Source organism: Dermacentor silvarum, chromosome 5 (assembly GCF_013339745.2).
Source record: "Dermacentor silvarum isolate Dsil-2018 chromosome 5, BIME_Dsil_1.4, whole genome shotgun sequence".
Classification (NCBI taxonomy): Eukaryota; Metazoa; Arthropoda; class Arachnida; order Ixodida; family Ixodidae; genus Dermacentor; species Dermacentor silvarum.
The window spans coordinates 45,846,026-45,862,577 of record NC_051158.1 but is presented as its reverse complement, the minus strand read 5'-3'; the positions used below and the strand labels follow the sequence as shown (position 1 = coordinate 45,862,577).

Here is a 16,552-nt window from a genome sequence, read left to right as displayed (position 1 = left end):
AAGTTGTGTCCGTAGCGCGGAATCGAACCAGGGACCCCTCGCTTCCGAACGCGCGGCGCTAACCACTACGCCACGAAGCGCACATAGACACACGCACCACGATGGCAATAAATACCCAATATTAACGAAAGGCCGCGTTTCTAGCACGTTTCTAACGCGTTTGTGCTAGCGCGTTACGGCCCGTGTAAGAAGCTGGTGTAAGACGCTGTGGCCTCTCCGCCTTACCTTCAACGCGTTTCGAACGCGCTGCCCAAGGCGGTGGCAAGTCAAGTTCAAGTCGAGGAGCGTTTATGAATACGGGGGTATACTCTCTCAGCAGTCATGTGATGGCGTCGGCAAACGCGGTGCACGTTCCGGCATGTGTAAATGGCTGCGTAAGACGCTGTGGCCGCTCCCCCTTACTAGAGAGTACTGCACGTTTCTAACGCGTTTGTGCTAGCGTCCCCTTAAGCGGGAGATCCGATGATTCCCTCCGGAGCTTCGCCCACTCATCATCATTCACCCCGTGGATATGCTGTGATTTTATTTCCTTTTCCGCAAAAACGAACATTGTTTCCGCGTAAGGAAAAATAAATTATACAAAGAACCACTCCTCAAACCATTTCCATGTTACCGCTTTTGCGATCGGACTATTACCAGTGTCGATAATATGGCATTATTTTAGCGCTAAGGCCAGTTACTTTTTGCATCAATGCATAAAATAGCGTTTTCCTCAAAAAGTTAATTGGAACGCCCATGAATTTTGTCGGGCTTATTGAAAATTAATATCTCGAAACTGGTTCAGTCCTGAGAATTCGTTCCAAGTGGATACGCCTTGCGAACTCAGCGGCTATAATTCGTAGATTCGTGAAAGATGTGCCGTAAAATAATTAAAAAGTTAATTTGCGTAATTATGTTAAATATTCAAGTAGGCGTTTTTACCATCCCTTAGGCCATCCATGTCAGAATTAGCTTGTAACTACAAAAAACAATTAGCCTCCTTAGAGCGTCGTCGCATTAATGCGAACACAAGAAATCCTGAGATATTGTCAATTCCATACTTCAGAACACTCTATAAGCATCAGTCGTTAATACATGACCTACCATTCACTTTCCACAGATACAAAAATGGCGGTAATTTCAGTAAGAAGGAACTCAGCTGACACTTTGGTCACTTGTAATGTATCTGATGTGATTATTATTCTGCCTTTCTGTATGGTTCTGAGTATATAATGTAAATCCTGTTTCGTTTTCTTAGCAAATGTTGATCTTGTAAAATTCAGTCTCATGCTATGTTGTATAGCTGGTGCTGCGTTGTTTTGTATAGCTAGTATTGTTATTGTAGTGTTGTTTAAAATGCATTCTGTTAAAACTTTTCCAATTCTGTTAACTCGCCGTTACGCAAATATTCTTTGCCTTTCCATTTATAGCTATTTCGTCTATGAGGAATTCCAGCGATAGCTGGAAATATATGTGAATTATTTTGCATGTGTGGTCTTTCGGGTCATGTCAAACTACATATGTAGCTTTTAGTCCAAAATGACCGTCCAGCATGTAAACTGGACGATAAATTGATTTGATTTGATTGATTTCATCGGACACTTTGAAAATTATTATCTCGAAACTGGTTTAGTCCTGAGAATTCGTTCAAGTGGATACGCCTTGCGAACTCGGCGGATATAATTAGTGGATTGAAAGATGTGCCATGAAATAATTAATTAAAACGTTAATTAGCATAATTATGTTAATTCTTCAATTAGGCGTTTTGATTTCTCGGGGAAGTAATGGCCGCCTCATCGAGTAGTTTAGATCAAAGATTGTAACTGTGCTATCTGCCACAGGCAATCTTTAAAAATTTGGTTCAGCTAAAATAAAACGCCCTGTATATTTGCATGCTAAATGACATCATAGAACCATATCGTACAAATCAAGGTAAGTACATGCGCACCACCAGAAAAATAGTAGCACAGGCAATGGGCCGGATTACTGATGTTCCCGTGGGAGAAACAAAGATTTCAGCCTTTTATTGCTTATATACTGCAGCTGATTAAACCTCGAGAAGGTGAGGCTGACAGATACGGTACAATCTGTAAGTAAAAAAAAAGGAATTTTTTCTTACAGGCTGGGCCTGGTCATTCACACGCGGGCCCTAGCTAAGCTTAGTAATGAACGCCCGGGCCCGGGCCGGGCCCGGGCTCAGTAACACGGGCCCGGGTCGGGCCCGGGCTTGGAACCACGGGCCCGGGCCGGGCCCGGGCTGGTCTCGGTCATGTACGCTCGGGCCCGGGCCGGGCTCGGGCTTTGTATTACGGGCCCGGGCCGGGCTCGGGCCGAAAAATCAGGCCCGTGCAGTGCTCTACTGTACACACGTGAATCAAAACTTGACTAAGAACAGATTCTTAGTCACGAGAAGAAGGAAGACTACACTGAAAAGAATTCGGCAGAGACACTTAAGGGTGCTTACGTGTGGGCATGCGAAAGAATTATACCATTTGTAGACCTCGGAACGTCATGAACATGCTCATTTTATACACTCATGATGCGGCGCGACCTCCTCCCCATTGGCGTTGCCGTCATGTGCCCAATGATGTGCACACTAGGCTACACCTTTAGTCAGCCATATCGCTGCAACATGACGTGTGCAATGACGCACGCACTAGGCACACCTTTAGTCAGCCAGAACTGTGGAGCCACCGTGGCGTCGAGGAAGCGTGCTCGTTTTGGACTCGGGAGGTCCCGGTTCGATTCCCACCCAGACCGAAATGTACCAAATTTTCTTTCCAGTCATTCATTTACTTTGTTTACAGGAACCTCCCTGAGAAATTTGATGTCAGTCCGAGCTATTTTTAATGTGTTTTTACTCTTTGTGCAGTCGGCCATTTTTGGTACCATCACTCGGTCACGCCGACAACGACCGATTTTCGCTTAAAGGGGCATATAATGCTTTCGCATTAAAACACTTGTGCCAACGTTTTAAACCATACCACACCTGTGTGGTTCAGAGAGTTAACCTAAACATAGGCATTCTTGAGTGGTGCATCAATTACAGGGTTATGGTCGCCAGAAAGACAACCCAAAGAGCCAGGACACATCGAATATACAGAAAATAAGTTCAGGTAACATCTGTAAGCCAAATCTAATAAGTACACAAGTGTTTTCACTATCTGCTTTTATCAAAATGCGGTCACTGTGGTAGGGAATTGAACCAGTGACCTTGAGTTCAGCACCAGAATGCTATAGCCACTGGATGCAGGTCAGAGACAGAAAGTCTAATGAGAAAAAAATGAGGCAGAGAGGTTGGCCTGAGGAACATCCCTCTAGCCAGCTACTCTGCACTGGGAAAAGGGTAAGAGGGAAAGAAGAAGGGAAAAAGATGGAAGATGATGCCAACAGAAGGAAGATGCAAAACACACAGCAGGCCAATCTACTCGTCGCCTAAAGTTCAGGCTCATGGTCTTTAACAAGTCAAGTAAGGTCCGAATAGTCCAAAAACTAGATCAAAAAAGAGCCGTAACAGGCTGCAGAATTTAGCTTTACTGCAGCAGGACCTGGGCTAAAGCACTCACCGATAGTTTTTTCATCAGCGTGAGCAAGTTTCAAGCTGTCGACAAAGTAAGCCAGGGTCTCCAGGATGAACAGATCCACCAGAGATTCCTCCTCCCTGAAATAGGCGACACTCTTAACAACATTGACTGTAGAGCAGACACCGCAATATAAAGCTGAGATTTTTACTTCATGATTTGCAGTAATGTTGCAAAGCAATGCACATTAATCCAGCGATCACTGTGGTTGCCACATGCTAGCATAGCCGGAAGAAATGTGCATAGCCCTTATGTTTAATTGCGTTTTATAAGCAACGTCATCGTACCTAGCCTTACTGCTACACAACATCGGCAAATATTGCTTTGTCATGACTCATACGACAACAGGTTCGGCACTTAGAGACCAATCTTTGTATCAAATTCACATACCTTGCAAGTGCTTTCCGACCTTCATACGACCCAAGTCTCATTCTTTTATGTGGTAGAGTTTATACACTTTGAAAAGTATGTCCGAGCACTCCTTTAATGTAAAATGCCAGCATCTGTGAGCCTCGATTTAGGAGGAGTGTTATCCATAGGAACAGCAGCAGCGACAGCAATGCAACTAACTCGCTCACTCACCTGAGCAGGACGTAGATGTTGCTGAAGACAAGGGCTGCTCCCAGGCGCTTCGACGCGCTGGGATGGCGGCAGTAGCTGCACAGACGCCTCAGCACTGACTGCACGTTGATTGGGCTCTTCTCCAGCTCCTGAGAAAGCGATGCCGTGCCGCTGAGACAAGTGACGTGACTTTTTGAATTGACAAAACTTTTTGATGTCACCGTTTGAGAAGCAACGTTGGCTTCCCAGACAGTTGCTATGGTATGGGTGGTTTCTTTTCATGTAGAAAATAAGGAACGGTATTGGCCCCTCAGTCAAACAGCTCAGACAATGTCGAGGTCATCAGCTATGGGCAAAACCCGCACTTGCCAACCTGTGACCTTTAGGATTCGTAAAGATCTCGCGGACACAACACCAGAAGGGAGGAAGGGGGATAACAATGCATTTTTTTTCCTAAGTTTTTCCTGAGCACACACATTTTACGGGACACATATGCACTTCGTTAATGATGATTTCCATTTAGACACACCACACAAGCAGCAGCAATCTTGGAACACTACAAACTGACGAGCAACACACTGTTCTTTGACCACCGTGACTTGTTTGTGGTTTGACTTTGTGGTTGCTAATTTCCCGTGCTTCGTGAACTGTTCACTCAAAGCAAGTGTCCCCTCCCTCGGTGTCCTTTCACAATAAGAAAAGACTTTGAGAAGAATGGCCAGGGACCGATGAGTGAAATATTTTCATGAACAGAACTTACTTTCCATAACACTTCATCAAACATTTGTAAAATATTACAAGCTTGAATTTGTCAATTTTATACACCCTTCTGTCTGTGGGTCCATTGTTATTTTTTGTTGTAATTGCTATTTTTGTATTCTTATGTATACGACATTGAATTGCCTATTCTTATGCGAACTATACCTTTTGTTATTTTTGTGTAATCATCCAGCGTATGCAGGAAATCATTCATTATAATGCCAATTAATCGTGCATGTATATTATGTACCAAATATGCATGCTGTGTTCCTTTTTTTTTGTGATGCCTCCCTTACTCAATGCCTCTCACGAGGCCTGTAAGGACTTTTTAAAATAAATAAATAAATACGGGAGGGTTGGTTCGGATACAAACCTAGCCTTGAATTGGTTGCTGGTAAACCATCTGAGCATAGCCTTTCAGATTAGTAAGTTCTAAACCAACGTATGGTAGGAAGTTGGTTTTAAATTGTGAAAATGCACTGAACGCCACTTTGAATCCCTTTAGTGCCAGAAAAATGTATAATATTATTACAGTGAGAATGAGTATCAGGCGCGGATCCAGGGGGGATGTCCGGATGTCCTGACCCCCCCCTCAGATTTCTGCATCGCCCCCTCGCTGACAGGGGGATTGCCCTGTCGCAAAAAAAAAAAATGGCCACCAGGATTCTTCAAAAGTATTTTTCGCAAGTACCAGTGGTATCAGCCATGCAGAAGTAAAGCTAGCTCGCTCACAAGCTTTGTTGTATTCCGTAGGGGTGTGGTGTCGCTAAGTTGCCGTAGTTATTTTTTCTCATGAACACCTTGGACCTCCTGGTGCCTGCCGTGCCTTACTCGTCCCGTCGGTGGTGTCTAATGAACGAGGGGACGTCCCTTTTGCCAAACACGCCGAGGTCCGCTCGAGCGCCTTCGTGCCTGATTAACTTAGTTTCCCTTTGGGGTGTCAACGGTTGCCTTATTGGCTGTCATAGGTTCCGCGACCAACCTGCTTAATGAAAGAGACCTCTTGCTGAAGTGTTCATATATAAATAATAACAACTAACAGCTAAACTAAGAACTACGCATAGGCAACTTTTTTTTTTAACTGTAGCACTCATTGTGATCACAGTTACACGTTGACAATATCCAGTACGAGCACAGTGCCGTTCGTACGCTACAAGTTTTTCATTGTAACTTCGCAGTTTTATTGTTGTACATTAAGCATAGGAGGCTCAAGCCCGCCGGATCCGTTTATCTGAGTGGGCGTTCTCGCGGAGCGGGGCGAAGCCTCGAGCAGCGGCTGCGAAGTGGGGGAGCGTGACGTCAGAGGCCAACGCCAGCGCGCGGGCCTAGGATGACGTCGCGTGGTTAGAAAAATGAGAGCAGATGCGCGCCTTGTGTAAAAAAAAGGATGACGTCGCGTGGGAAACAAAACATGAAGACGCTGGCTCGTGCTCTCGCCTACTACGCCACATCGTTATTCTTATAGGTGGCGTCTTGAGTCTTCATACGCGGTGATTCGCATATCGTAAACAAGCAGCGTAGTGGTTGCTGCGTTGGAGCGGAGCGTTACGCCCATATTCAAGAACGTTCCTCTAGTCAACACAACACCACGACTCAAGAGAGAAGATGGCACCGCCATCAGTCCACAGAAGTGGTCACTGAGCTTTATGATCATTCACGGGAATTCCTGAGAATTGTCGCGTCTTTATTCTCGATTATTCTGCGCAGTACGACAATTGAAATTTGGAGTCTGATATCTCGGAGCACGGACACGCTAGAATAATTCTTCCAACTGATACTGTGTAGAAACTCGACTGTCTCTAAGTTTTCAATACAAACATACCCACTTACTGCAGTCAACAAAAAAATAATTGTTGAATTTTAGTTAATTGGGCTGCTCACAGCGATAATTATCATCTCACTTTGTGCCCCCCTAGCCGCATAACTTATTTGCACAGGTGGTCTTCGCGTGCCTCCCAGTGCCTAACTTTAAGAAAACCATAAAGCTTAGCTTTGAACACCCTGTATTATCAGGCGCAGCCGCCAAGCACATGGCTGTATTGGGTAACGTCCTTTTCCTATGAGCTCGGAGAAACCGATACCTGGCTTCGCTACACGTCTTCTTCCTCTTTCTGGGGTTTTACGTGCCAAAACCAGTTCTGATTATGAGGCATGCCGTAGTGTAAGGCTCCGGATTAATTTTGACCACCTGGGGTTGTTTAACACGGGCGTTTTTGCATTTCGCCTCCATCGAAATGCGGCCGCCGCGGCCGGGATTTGATCCCGCGATCTCTTGCTCAACGCCTGAGCTGACTGAGCCACCACGGAGGGCTACAGGTGTTGCTTTAGCCGTATAAAACGCGGGTTTATCGTGAGGAAAAACGGTAAATTTCGGTAAATAAGAAAGGCTACTATCATCATCATCATCATCATTGACAGAAGCTGACCCCCCCCTCAGAAAAAACCTGGATCCGCCCCTGAGTATGGACAAATGAATACAGTCAATGACTGATTTTTCAGACATGTCTGATAACTCGGATGCCCTTGCAGCACTGCCGCATACTCCATAGAGCCAATGGTAGTTGTCTAAATAATTTCTGACACTGAAACCCTTCGCTGTACAATTTTTCAGACTTTTTGCCATAACTACAGGTTCGAAATGACATTATTCGAAGTGACCACCACAATTTTGATTATCTTGCAGCTTTGGACCAGTGCTCTCGTGAAACGCATGCCGATCTGCTGGCAGCCGTAGCCACCTTGGCAATGCTAGGCCTAGCTGCTTTGATGTTCGTTATTAAGCTTCCTGCTATTCGGTACCGCCTTTTTCATTGAAAGAATTCGCCACTGTCAGCAATGACGCAGACTCCACCTTGTGATCCTCGCAGATGGCCTCGAAGCGCGGAAAGTTCAACAAGGGTCAAGCGTTGCACAATGCCGGTTACCGAAAGTTAGCTTTGCCGCAATACAGCGGTGTTACGCGGTCAAGCATATGCATTGTATTGCGGTGAAGGATACCAAGAGCCGAAAAGGGTTACTCTCTAGGGACACAGTATGCCTTCCTTACTTATACACTCACGCACCTGCAGTCGCCTGTCCCAGAACGAGCCCCAATATTCCTAATGAGTGTACTGGCAGGGCTTCAGAGCTACTTCGGACATGCCTGTGGCGATTTGAGCCTTTGGGGGCAGTAAAATGCATGCGTTCATTTTTTCGGACTGCCTGATTTTTCAGATATTTCCGCAGCCCCTAGGGAATCCGTTAAATCGGACGTTGACTGTATACAGACTTTGGTTTCCCAAGTTTCGGTGGAATGTGTACTGAATCAGAAAAGAAAGATTTTTAGTTTTTGAAGTTTAACCTTCATATACACTATACATTTCCGTCGTAACGATAAAACATCAAGATTATTTGTTGCTAATGACAATCATAATAAAGAAAACAATTCTGCTTCCTTTTGGCTGTCATGAATGAACTGCAGAAACAGAACAACATGTGCAGGAATGAACAAAAAAATTGCTACTTAAACATTTAATATATACCAGATATACGGAATGTTTTACCTGGCTACTTTCTCTTACATTAGTGCCAGACCAAAGTTCCCAGTTACCTCAGCCAGCCCAATTACACTGGCTCGTTAAAATGCAGCCAGCTTCCCACTATGAATATTCAGTACGCAAAAAACAACGTTTTGTGCTGCCATGCATTCGGAAAACTTGTCACAGCCCATAGTACTGAGCCTACCAGAACTCACAGAATAAAAAGTCTAAAGCGTAGGTTGGCATGCTCACTCGTGAGTGCATTTGCTCCACACTGATTTCACAGGCCTGACATTGTGTGATGAGTGACACCAGTGTGAGTGGGCATGGGTATATGAATGAGAATGAGCGCTGGCGAGTTTGAGTGGGCATGAGCATGAAGTGGGGTGAGTGTCGATTAACACAAATATCAGTGAAAGTCGGTGGCAACTTCTTGTGGACATGCATATGAACGTAAGTGCTGGTGATATGAACATTGGTGGTTGCCAGTAAGTGTCAATGAAAGCGGGCATGAATGCTAAGTGCTGGCAAGTATGTGTTAGCACGAGTTGGAGTGTGAGTGAGTACATCACTCAAAAAAATATGGCTGAGTGATTATGAGTGAGCATCACTTAACTGTGGCGACTCATAGACTCGAAGAGACAACTCACTTTTGGAGATGACTGCTTGATGCTCCATGCCATAAACTCCTTCAGGCATCGGGCGGCAAAGTCCCGCACCGTTGTCTCCTGCGACTGCGTGACCGTGTCCTGTGCAGAAGCAAGCCGGCGTAAACCCCTATGCTAACATGCCACTTGATTTTGTTGTTGCCTGTTGAAAGAACAGATAGCTCAATCTGCAGTAAGGATGGGCTATTCGTGCTTTTGCAATACGTAAAGCTGGCCACCACATTCACAAACAATGCTTTGACCGAACATTCTTCTTACAGCACTGCCGAGTGGAGCTCCCTGAATGATCAAGTTTCAGCATTGGAAGGAGCGCTTCAGTAATGCTCTTTCGCGATTCCAATGACAAGGAATTGCTCGAGACAGGCTTCTGTAACCTAGCGATTTTAAACAGATGCTGAAAGCCTGACAGTGAAAATGCAGTACAAAAGCTGCCAAGAAGCATTACAAAAGCACTGCTAATATTAAGTTGATAAGTGGCGCAGCACTTCGCTCAGCAAGGCCTTGGAGGAGAACAAAGTCATGGTCAGTTTGTGAAAATGACCGTGAATGCTGGCATCGCTAGTATTTGGTTTGCGAATACCACATACACGTGTAATCACTCTGCAGGTCACTGCCGGTATACACCAGTCAGCTGAGCTAAGGGGCTGGCATGAGAGATTAAGCCCAGGCTCTGCTAATGAACTTGCTCAAAGCTAGTAAAAGCCTCGATATCTCCAACACAGACATGCTCACATATCTGCAATAACGTGAGGCATCTTCATCGGCTAAAAATGACACACAAAGTTTACAGCTTTTCTTGTGCTGCTTGCCTCGAGAATGAAGTACCAACTCAAGCAGCAGACCGTCGTTTCAAGATTCTGAGAATGGTCCACACTTCTGATAAAACCTAAAAAATTGAATTAAATTGAAAAAAAGAAAAGCCAGCCTCATAAACAGCTTTTCACTCTCTTCCACATTGAGAATAAACACATTCATATCACTGCTTAGGTCTAAGATTGTACATAGGGAATAAGTTCAAATGACTTGCTTTAAACCAACCAGTAAAATACAGGGTGTTTCAGCGAACACTTTCAAAAACAGATAGCACAATTCTAGTTCATGAGCTGGTCTACTCGCAGAGGCGGACATTACTTCCACAAGAAATTGAAATGCATAATCGAATAATTAACAGAAATTCACTAATAAAGTTTTTAACTAATTATCTGATGGCCCATATTGCAGCAATTTACAAATTGTAGCCATGGAGTTCGCAAGGCGGATCCACTTGGAACGAATTCTCGGGATGACACCAGTTTCAAGATATTAATTCCCGAACTTTGCGGAGAAATGCATTGGCGTTCCAGTTAATTTTGTGCTTCAATGCAAAAAGTGACGTTTTGTTAAGAACCTAACTGGAACGCCAATGCATTTCTCCGCAAAGTTCGGGAATTAATATCTCGAAACTGGTGTCATCCTGAGAATTAATTCTAAGTAACTCCACGGCTACAATTTGTAAAACGCAATATGGGCCATCAGGTAATTAGATAAAAACTTAATTAGTAAAGTTTTGTTAATTAGTCGATTATGCATTTCAATTTTTTTGCAAGTAATGTCTGCCTCTTCGAGTAGACCAGCTCATTAACTAGAATTGGGCTATCTGCCACAGGCAACCAAATAAATTTTGAAAGTGTTCGCTGAAACACCCTGTATAATCAATCTCACTCGGCATACACAGGTTGAATTTGCACCGTCACTGGTACCAAGAAAGAAAAGAACATAAAAATAATCAGTATAACTTAGATATTACATTTTTCGTTTTAGCAATGCCTGCAACTCAAAACCCTGAAAATACTAAGAGGGCACACTCACCCAAAGGCACTCAACAAGGGCAGCACTTTCTTGGCTCCCTCGAGTCGACTTGCTGCTAAACCAGTGCATCAGCTGCAATGTCAGAGGCCTGAACAAATTCTGTGCAACCTGAGAAAAGATTAAAAAAAAAAGAAGCGGAAGAAAACAAAAAGAGTAAGCAAGATAAAAGCAAGCAGCAGCATTTCTTCAGCCAGCATCAACAAAAATAATGACTGACCAATTAAGAAAGATGACGAATCAATTAATTTTGTGTAAGGTGTATTATTCTGCTAAAATCCACTGCAAACCACCTTAAGCTGAAATTGGTAGAGAAAGTTCTAGTTCTGGTTCTTCATTTGTCAACAACCTTTCTAGGACGAAGGTGAGAATGCCTCCATGTACTCCAAGCTGGAGAACCACACTTTGCATGAACCAGGCGAATGTGTTCCAAACGATCGACTTTGACCAGCCGAATCTACCGCAAGACTCGATACGAAATATGTGTGAGCATCTTGGCACAATGGCCAACCTAGCTCACCTGGTCAGGATCACAGGATAAGTGAAGCATCTCAGGAAACAGGTGCCTGTAGAGGTGAACCATCGGACACTGCAATGTGGAGAGTCAATTCAGCACAGTACTCAGCTCATTTTTAAAACGGAACAAATGACAGGCTAAAAAGAGCAAACAGGGTTTTGATGGAAGCCATAGTTGATGTGTCAAGTTGATCAAAAATGCAAACAAAGAAACGCGTGAGGCAAAAGCAACTTAAAGCAATATGAATAAGTAATGAGGAGACTGTTAGCTGTTGTTTTGTTATCGAGGTCTTCCTTTTAAACTTCCAAGCAGGACACTAGCAAACTACAATGCTGATGCAAGTGCTAGGAGTGTTGACAGGGTTTTGCATTGTAAAGCTGTGCACTGGGCTACTAGAGATACCGTAGTGGAAGATCCACATCAGTTTTGACTGCCCGTGGTTCTTCAGCGTGGCACATAAATCTAGTTGTGAGCAATGTGAGAGGAAAGACCAAATTCATCTTTAAGTGACTACAGTCCATTACAACAGATCCGCATACAGCATACTTTTGGATATAAGAGACCATTCCACTCACTTAATTGGTCTGCCTATATTACTAATGCAATAAATTCCGCGTTTAATGGACTATTGCGTACAATGGACAAATTTCCGGGCAAATTTTGCCTAGATTTTATAAATACAACATACTCTCTGGGACGACAGCAGTTGACTGCACACAACTATTTCCAGCCAATCGCGGAATGTGTGAAAATTCAATTTTTCTTAAGGAATGAACACACTAAAGCAGCAAGCCTCCCGCAACGACACGCCCAACATGGAGTATTGGGGTCGACGATGCAAGCGGCTTACTGCCGCCCACCGCTGTTGGCTCAGTGATGTGCAATTAAATGCCGAAAGTGCTGCTACGCCTAACCAGCTGCTTCGAAGGTGCAGCGTACGGCGCTTTAAACCCTTTACTGTTTTCTCTGCTTGTCCAAGCCCTCAAGTCCCCAAAGCGTTTAGGATGAGTGTGGCTCATACTTGCAGAATTTGTTCTCCCCTTGAGTGTTTTGGATGAGAGACGCTCGTCCAAGGTTTAATTGATGTTTTGATTGGCAGTACGTGCCCGGTGATTCCTTTAGTCTCATACAGCTGGAGTGAGTTTTTCTTGTGGAGACCGGCATTTTTAAAATGGCATCTGACAGAAGCGATGCAGGTATTGCTGGCCCGTCTTCCAGAAAAGGAAGCATTTCTTCGTCGTCTTCTTCCTCCGACGATCATAGTTCAGACACTGAGGTGTATACATTGTTTCAGGAAGTGAAGACAAACGTGATGATCACTGAGGTCAGCAGATCCTCGGACAAAGAAGACAAAGACGAAAGATCAGAGGACGACATTAAAAGTATACGTCTGTGGATTAAAGTTGACCTCAACAGCATTCTGCCGAAGCCTCCACTATCTCCTTTTTTTTTCTGTACCCCGGAAGCAGCTTACTGTAAGTTCACCAGCTGAACTGTTTAAATATATTGAGTGCTTTCTACAGCTGAACTGGTTTTGATAATAGTCAATGAAACCAATCGAAAAGTGACTCTGTGCAATTCCTTGTTTTGAGCTGTACCAGATGCAAAGCTCCCTTAGTAAAGTAAAGCACTGTTAGCATGCAAAGCTAATGTGACAAGAGCTATTTAGGTCACGGCTGTGGCAATTTAAGCACAAGGGCAGTAAATTGGGTTTTTTCGAACTGCCTGACTTTTCGGACATTTTCGCGGTCCCTAAGAAGTCTGAAAAATCGGACGTTGAATGTATGCCCTAGGGAAGGGAAACTAACATTTTTAATTTTGCGGTGTGTGGGTGTAAATATTGACCCTTTTCGCGAAGCAGTTTGTTGCCGAGAAACGAGATGGCGCTTTTGGCGGCGCGCCATACGTTGCCGCAGCGAAAGCGCACCGCTTCTGCCCTGTTTCCGTGCGATCAGCTGTCGGAAATGCAACTGGGTTTTTGCTCATGCACTGTGCTCCATTCATGTTGCAAAATGTGGAGCGGTGGATTGAAGACGTCTGCAGTAGTTGGCAGCAAAAACAGTGACTGGCGTATTAAGGAATGGAATGAATATGAGTGTTCAAGTTGACGGACTGTTGCTACATACGGACTGTTGCTACATACGGACAGCCTCTGTGCCAGCCCTCTCAATGAACAAATTTCCTGGTGGATAAAAAAAATTAACTTTTCACAAAAATTCATGTCAGCGGTGTATCGCTAAACTCCAAAGACTTCAACCTCAGAACGTCGACAAGAGTAGGTAACGCTAGTTAAACAATGACAAAGAGAGTAGCGCCGCTTCCTGGCATAGTAAGTTTCCCGTACTTTATCTACACACATCTACCCAACTCGCATGCAAACTTACACACATCCTGTCGCCAGCACATTAAGAATATGTGAATGGGCACACACTTGAATCAATGTGCCAAAGCATGGGTGACAGTGACTACACCGACAACACACGAATAGTCGAAGCTGAATGTTTCGCGACAGTCCACAGGAGTAAGTTACTAGCGATACTACACATTTGCTACAAGCTATTACAAAGAATATCTTAGCAAATATCTACAAGGATTCCACAGCTAAGTTGGTTCTCCACAAGAAAAGTAGAAAGTTACCTATCAAGAAAGGGGTCAGGCAAGGAGACACAATCTCTCCAATGCTATTCACTACATGCTTAGAAGAAGTATTCAAGCTCTTAGACTGGGAAGGCTTAGGAGTGAGGATCGACGGCGAATATCTCAGCAACTTTCGGTTTGCAGTTACATTGTGCTATTCAGCAACAATGGAGACGAATTACAACAAATGATTGAGGACCTTAGTCGAGAAAGTGTAAGAATTGGGTTGAAGGTGAATATGCAGAAGACAAAGATAATGTTCAATAGCCTGGCAAGGGAACAAGAATTCAGGATCGCCCGTCAGCCTCTAGAGTCTGTAAATGAGTACGTTTATCTAGGTCAGTTACTCACAGGAGACCCTGATCATGAGAAATAAGTTTACAGAAGAATAAAATTGTGTTGGAGTGCATACAGCAGGCATTGCCAAATCCTGACTGGGAGCTTACCACTGTCGTTGAAAAGAAAGGTGTACAAACATTGCCTTCTACCGGTGCTAACATGTGGGGCAGAAACTTGGAGGTTAACAAAGAAGCTCAAGAACAAGACAGCACAAAGAGCGATGGAACGAAAAATCTTAGGACTAACGTTAAGAGACAGGAAGAGAGTGGTGTGGATCAGAGAACAAACGTGGATAGATGATATTCTAGTTGACATTAAGCGGAAGAAATGGAGCTGGGCAGGCCATGTAATGCATAGGATGGATAACCGGTGGACCATTAGGGTTACAGAATGGATACCAAGAGAAGGGATGCACAGTCGAGGACGGCAGAAAAGCAGGTGGGGTGATGAAGTTAGGAAATTCGCAGGCGCAAGTTGGAATAGGCTAGCGCAAGACAGGGGTAATTGGAGATCGCAGGGAGAGGCCTTCGTCCTGCAGTGGACATAAATATAGGCTGATGATGATGATGATAACAAAGAACAGAACAGCTACGTTCCAAGCCTTGTGTGCAGCAAGAACAAATCTATTGCAACTGAGCACACCCACGAGCGATTAGGCAGAAAATAATCAGATAGTGACCCCACCGACGAACTTCACTGAGTCAGAAACGTGACAAGTCGCTGCTTCTAAGTATTTGCCAAATAAAGAACAAAGAGCAAAACACACTGATCCTGATCCAATTCCTAAGCGGAAAGCTGGGTAAGCTTGGAATACATGTTTGGCCTCGTTTTTAGAACAAGCACCAAATACGCTGCTCGCGCCGTTTGGACAAAGCTTAATGAGCTTCGAAAGTGCTTTTACATGTCCTCTGAAGCTGTGGCCAAAGCTTTGTGTCGACCACCCAGTCAGCGTCTACGTAAATCTCAAAACAGAGGTTTCCTGAGCCGCACTGGGCCTCATGCACATTCATTGTAAACACGGAGGCAACAGAGACAGCTGAGGCAAGCAATGGACGCGTCACCACGTGATCAAACATGGCAGCGCCCACGGGAACACTGCGAAAAGGGTCAATATGCTCTAGCGCGGAAAAACTGCCATTTGTCAGCAATGTTGGAAAACCGTCCGACAGCAAGGCGCCATGCCGCGTGGTTGTACAATTACTGCGTAAACATGCTTATGAGTTTTTTATTTAGTTTAATTTCAATGTTTTTGTTGTTTTTGTGATCGCCTTCAGGCCAGACAGCGGTATATATTCGAAGTTCTGCCACCTCACAACATACCATGGCCGTAATTTTGGATAGAACAGACTTTAGATATAACAGACCTTTTTCACTGGGTTAATTACAGTCTGTTGCAACAAGGGTCGACTGTACCTTGTTCTGAAGTATAGCACACAAAGTGAAGCTTTCCAGTATCAGTGTGTGATGGATGATAGTCTAGAGCTCTGAATCGAACTGACACATGAAGTTTATGAAGTGTACTGAAGGGACTGGGCCACGGTGCTGGTGAAGGAAGAAGAAGACAAGCAACGCTTGCTCGCCCGCTTCGCCATAGCTCCCTTTTGACTTGTTTCAGTCTACCGTTCAAACGCCAGATCCGAGTGCTGCTAGGCAAACATCCCCATTGCATCTGGTGGAGGTGTGGGGTTTCTCTTCCACATCCTGGAACTCCGCAGTCGTACGCTACCACGAGCTCCTGTGATGAATGATCCCGGACCGTCCCAAGCTGCTGCTCCCGTCCCCCCTACCATTGTCTGCCCTGGCGTCGTCCGGCAGCGCGATCCTGCTATAATTAGCGGAGCAGAGGACCTCGACGTCGAGGACTGGCTCGCCGAATACGACTGTGTAAGCGCATATAATAAGTGGGCCGACCGCGACAAGCTCACTAAAGCTTGTTTAGCTTTTTTCCTTCATCCACATTCCAGATACAGTAGGCTTCCATTGATTCAGCTCCGGTTAATTCAATCTTGACTGAAGGTCCAGGCCGGCACCATGTATTTCTATGGTGCCAAATTTTCTTTATATCAATTTTAAAATTGGCCTTTGCCAGATAATTCAAACTTGACCAGTCCACATAGACATCTGTGACTGTTATGGTGATCCAAATAG

At 44.6% G+C, this 16,552-nt stretch overlaps 1 protein-coding gene across 1 annotated transcript in view; it reads right to left on the bottom strand.

Moving 5' to 3' along the window:
- LOC119453341 (DNA-dependent protein kinase catalytic subunit) overlaps positions 1-16,552 on the bottom strand; it is a 130,327-nt gene that overhangs the window by 64,072 nt on the left and 49,703 nt on the right. The window contains 5 exon segments of the mRNA XM_049667918.1: positions 3,546-3,640; positions 4,143-4,270; positions 9,049-9,147; positions 10,915-11,022; positions 11,432-11,500. Coding sequence (XP_049523875.1) covers positions 3,546-3,640; positions 4,143-4,270; positions 9,049-9,147; positions 10,915-11,022; positions 11,432-11,500 — 499 coding nt within the window.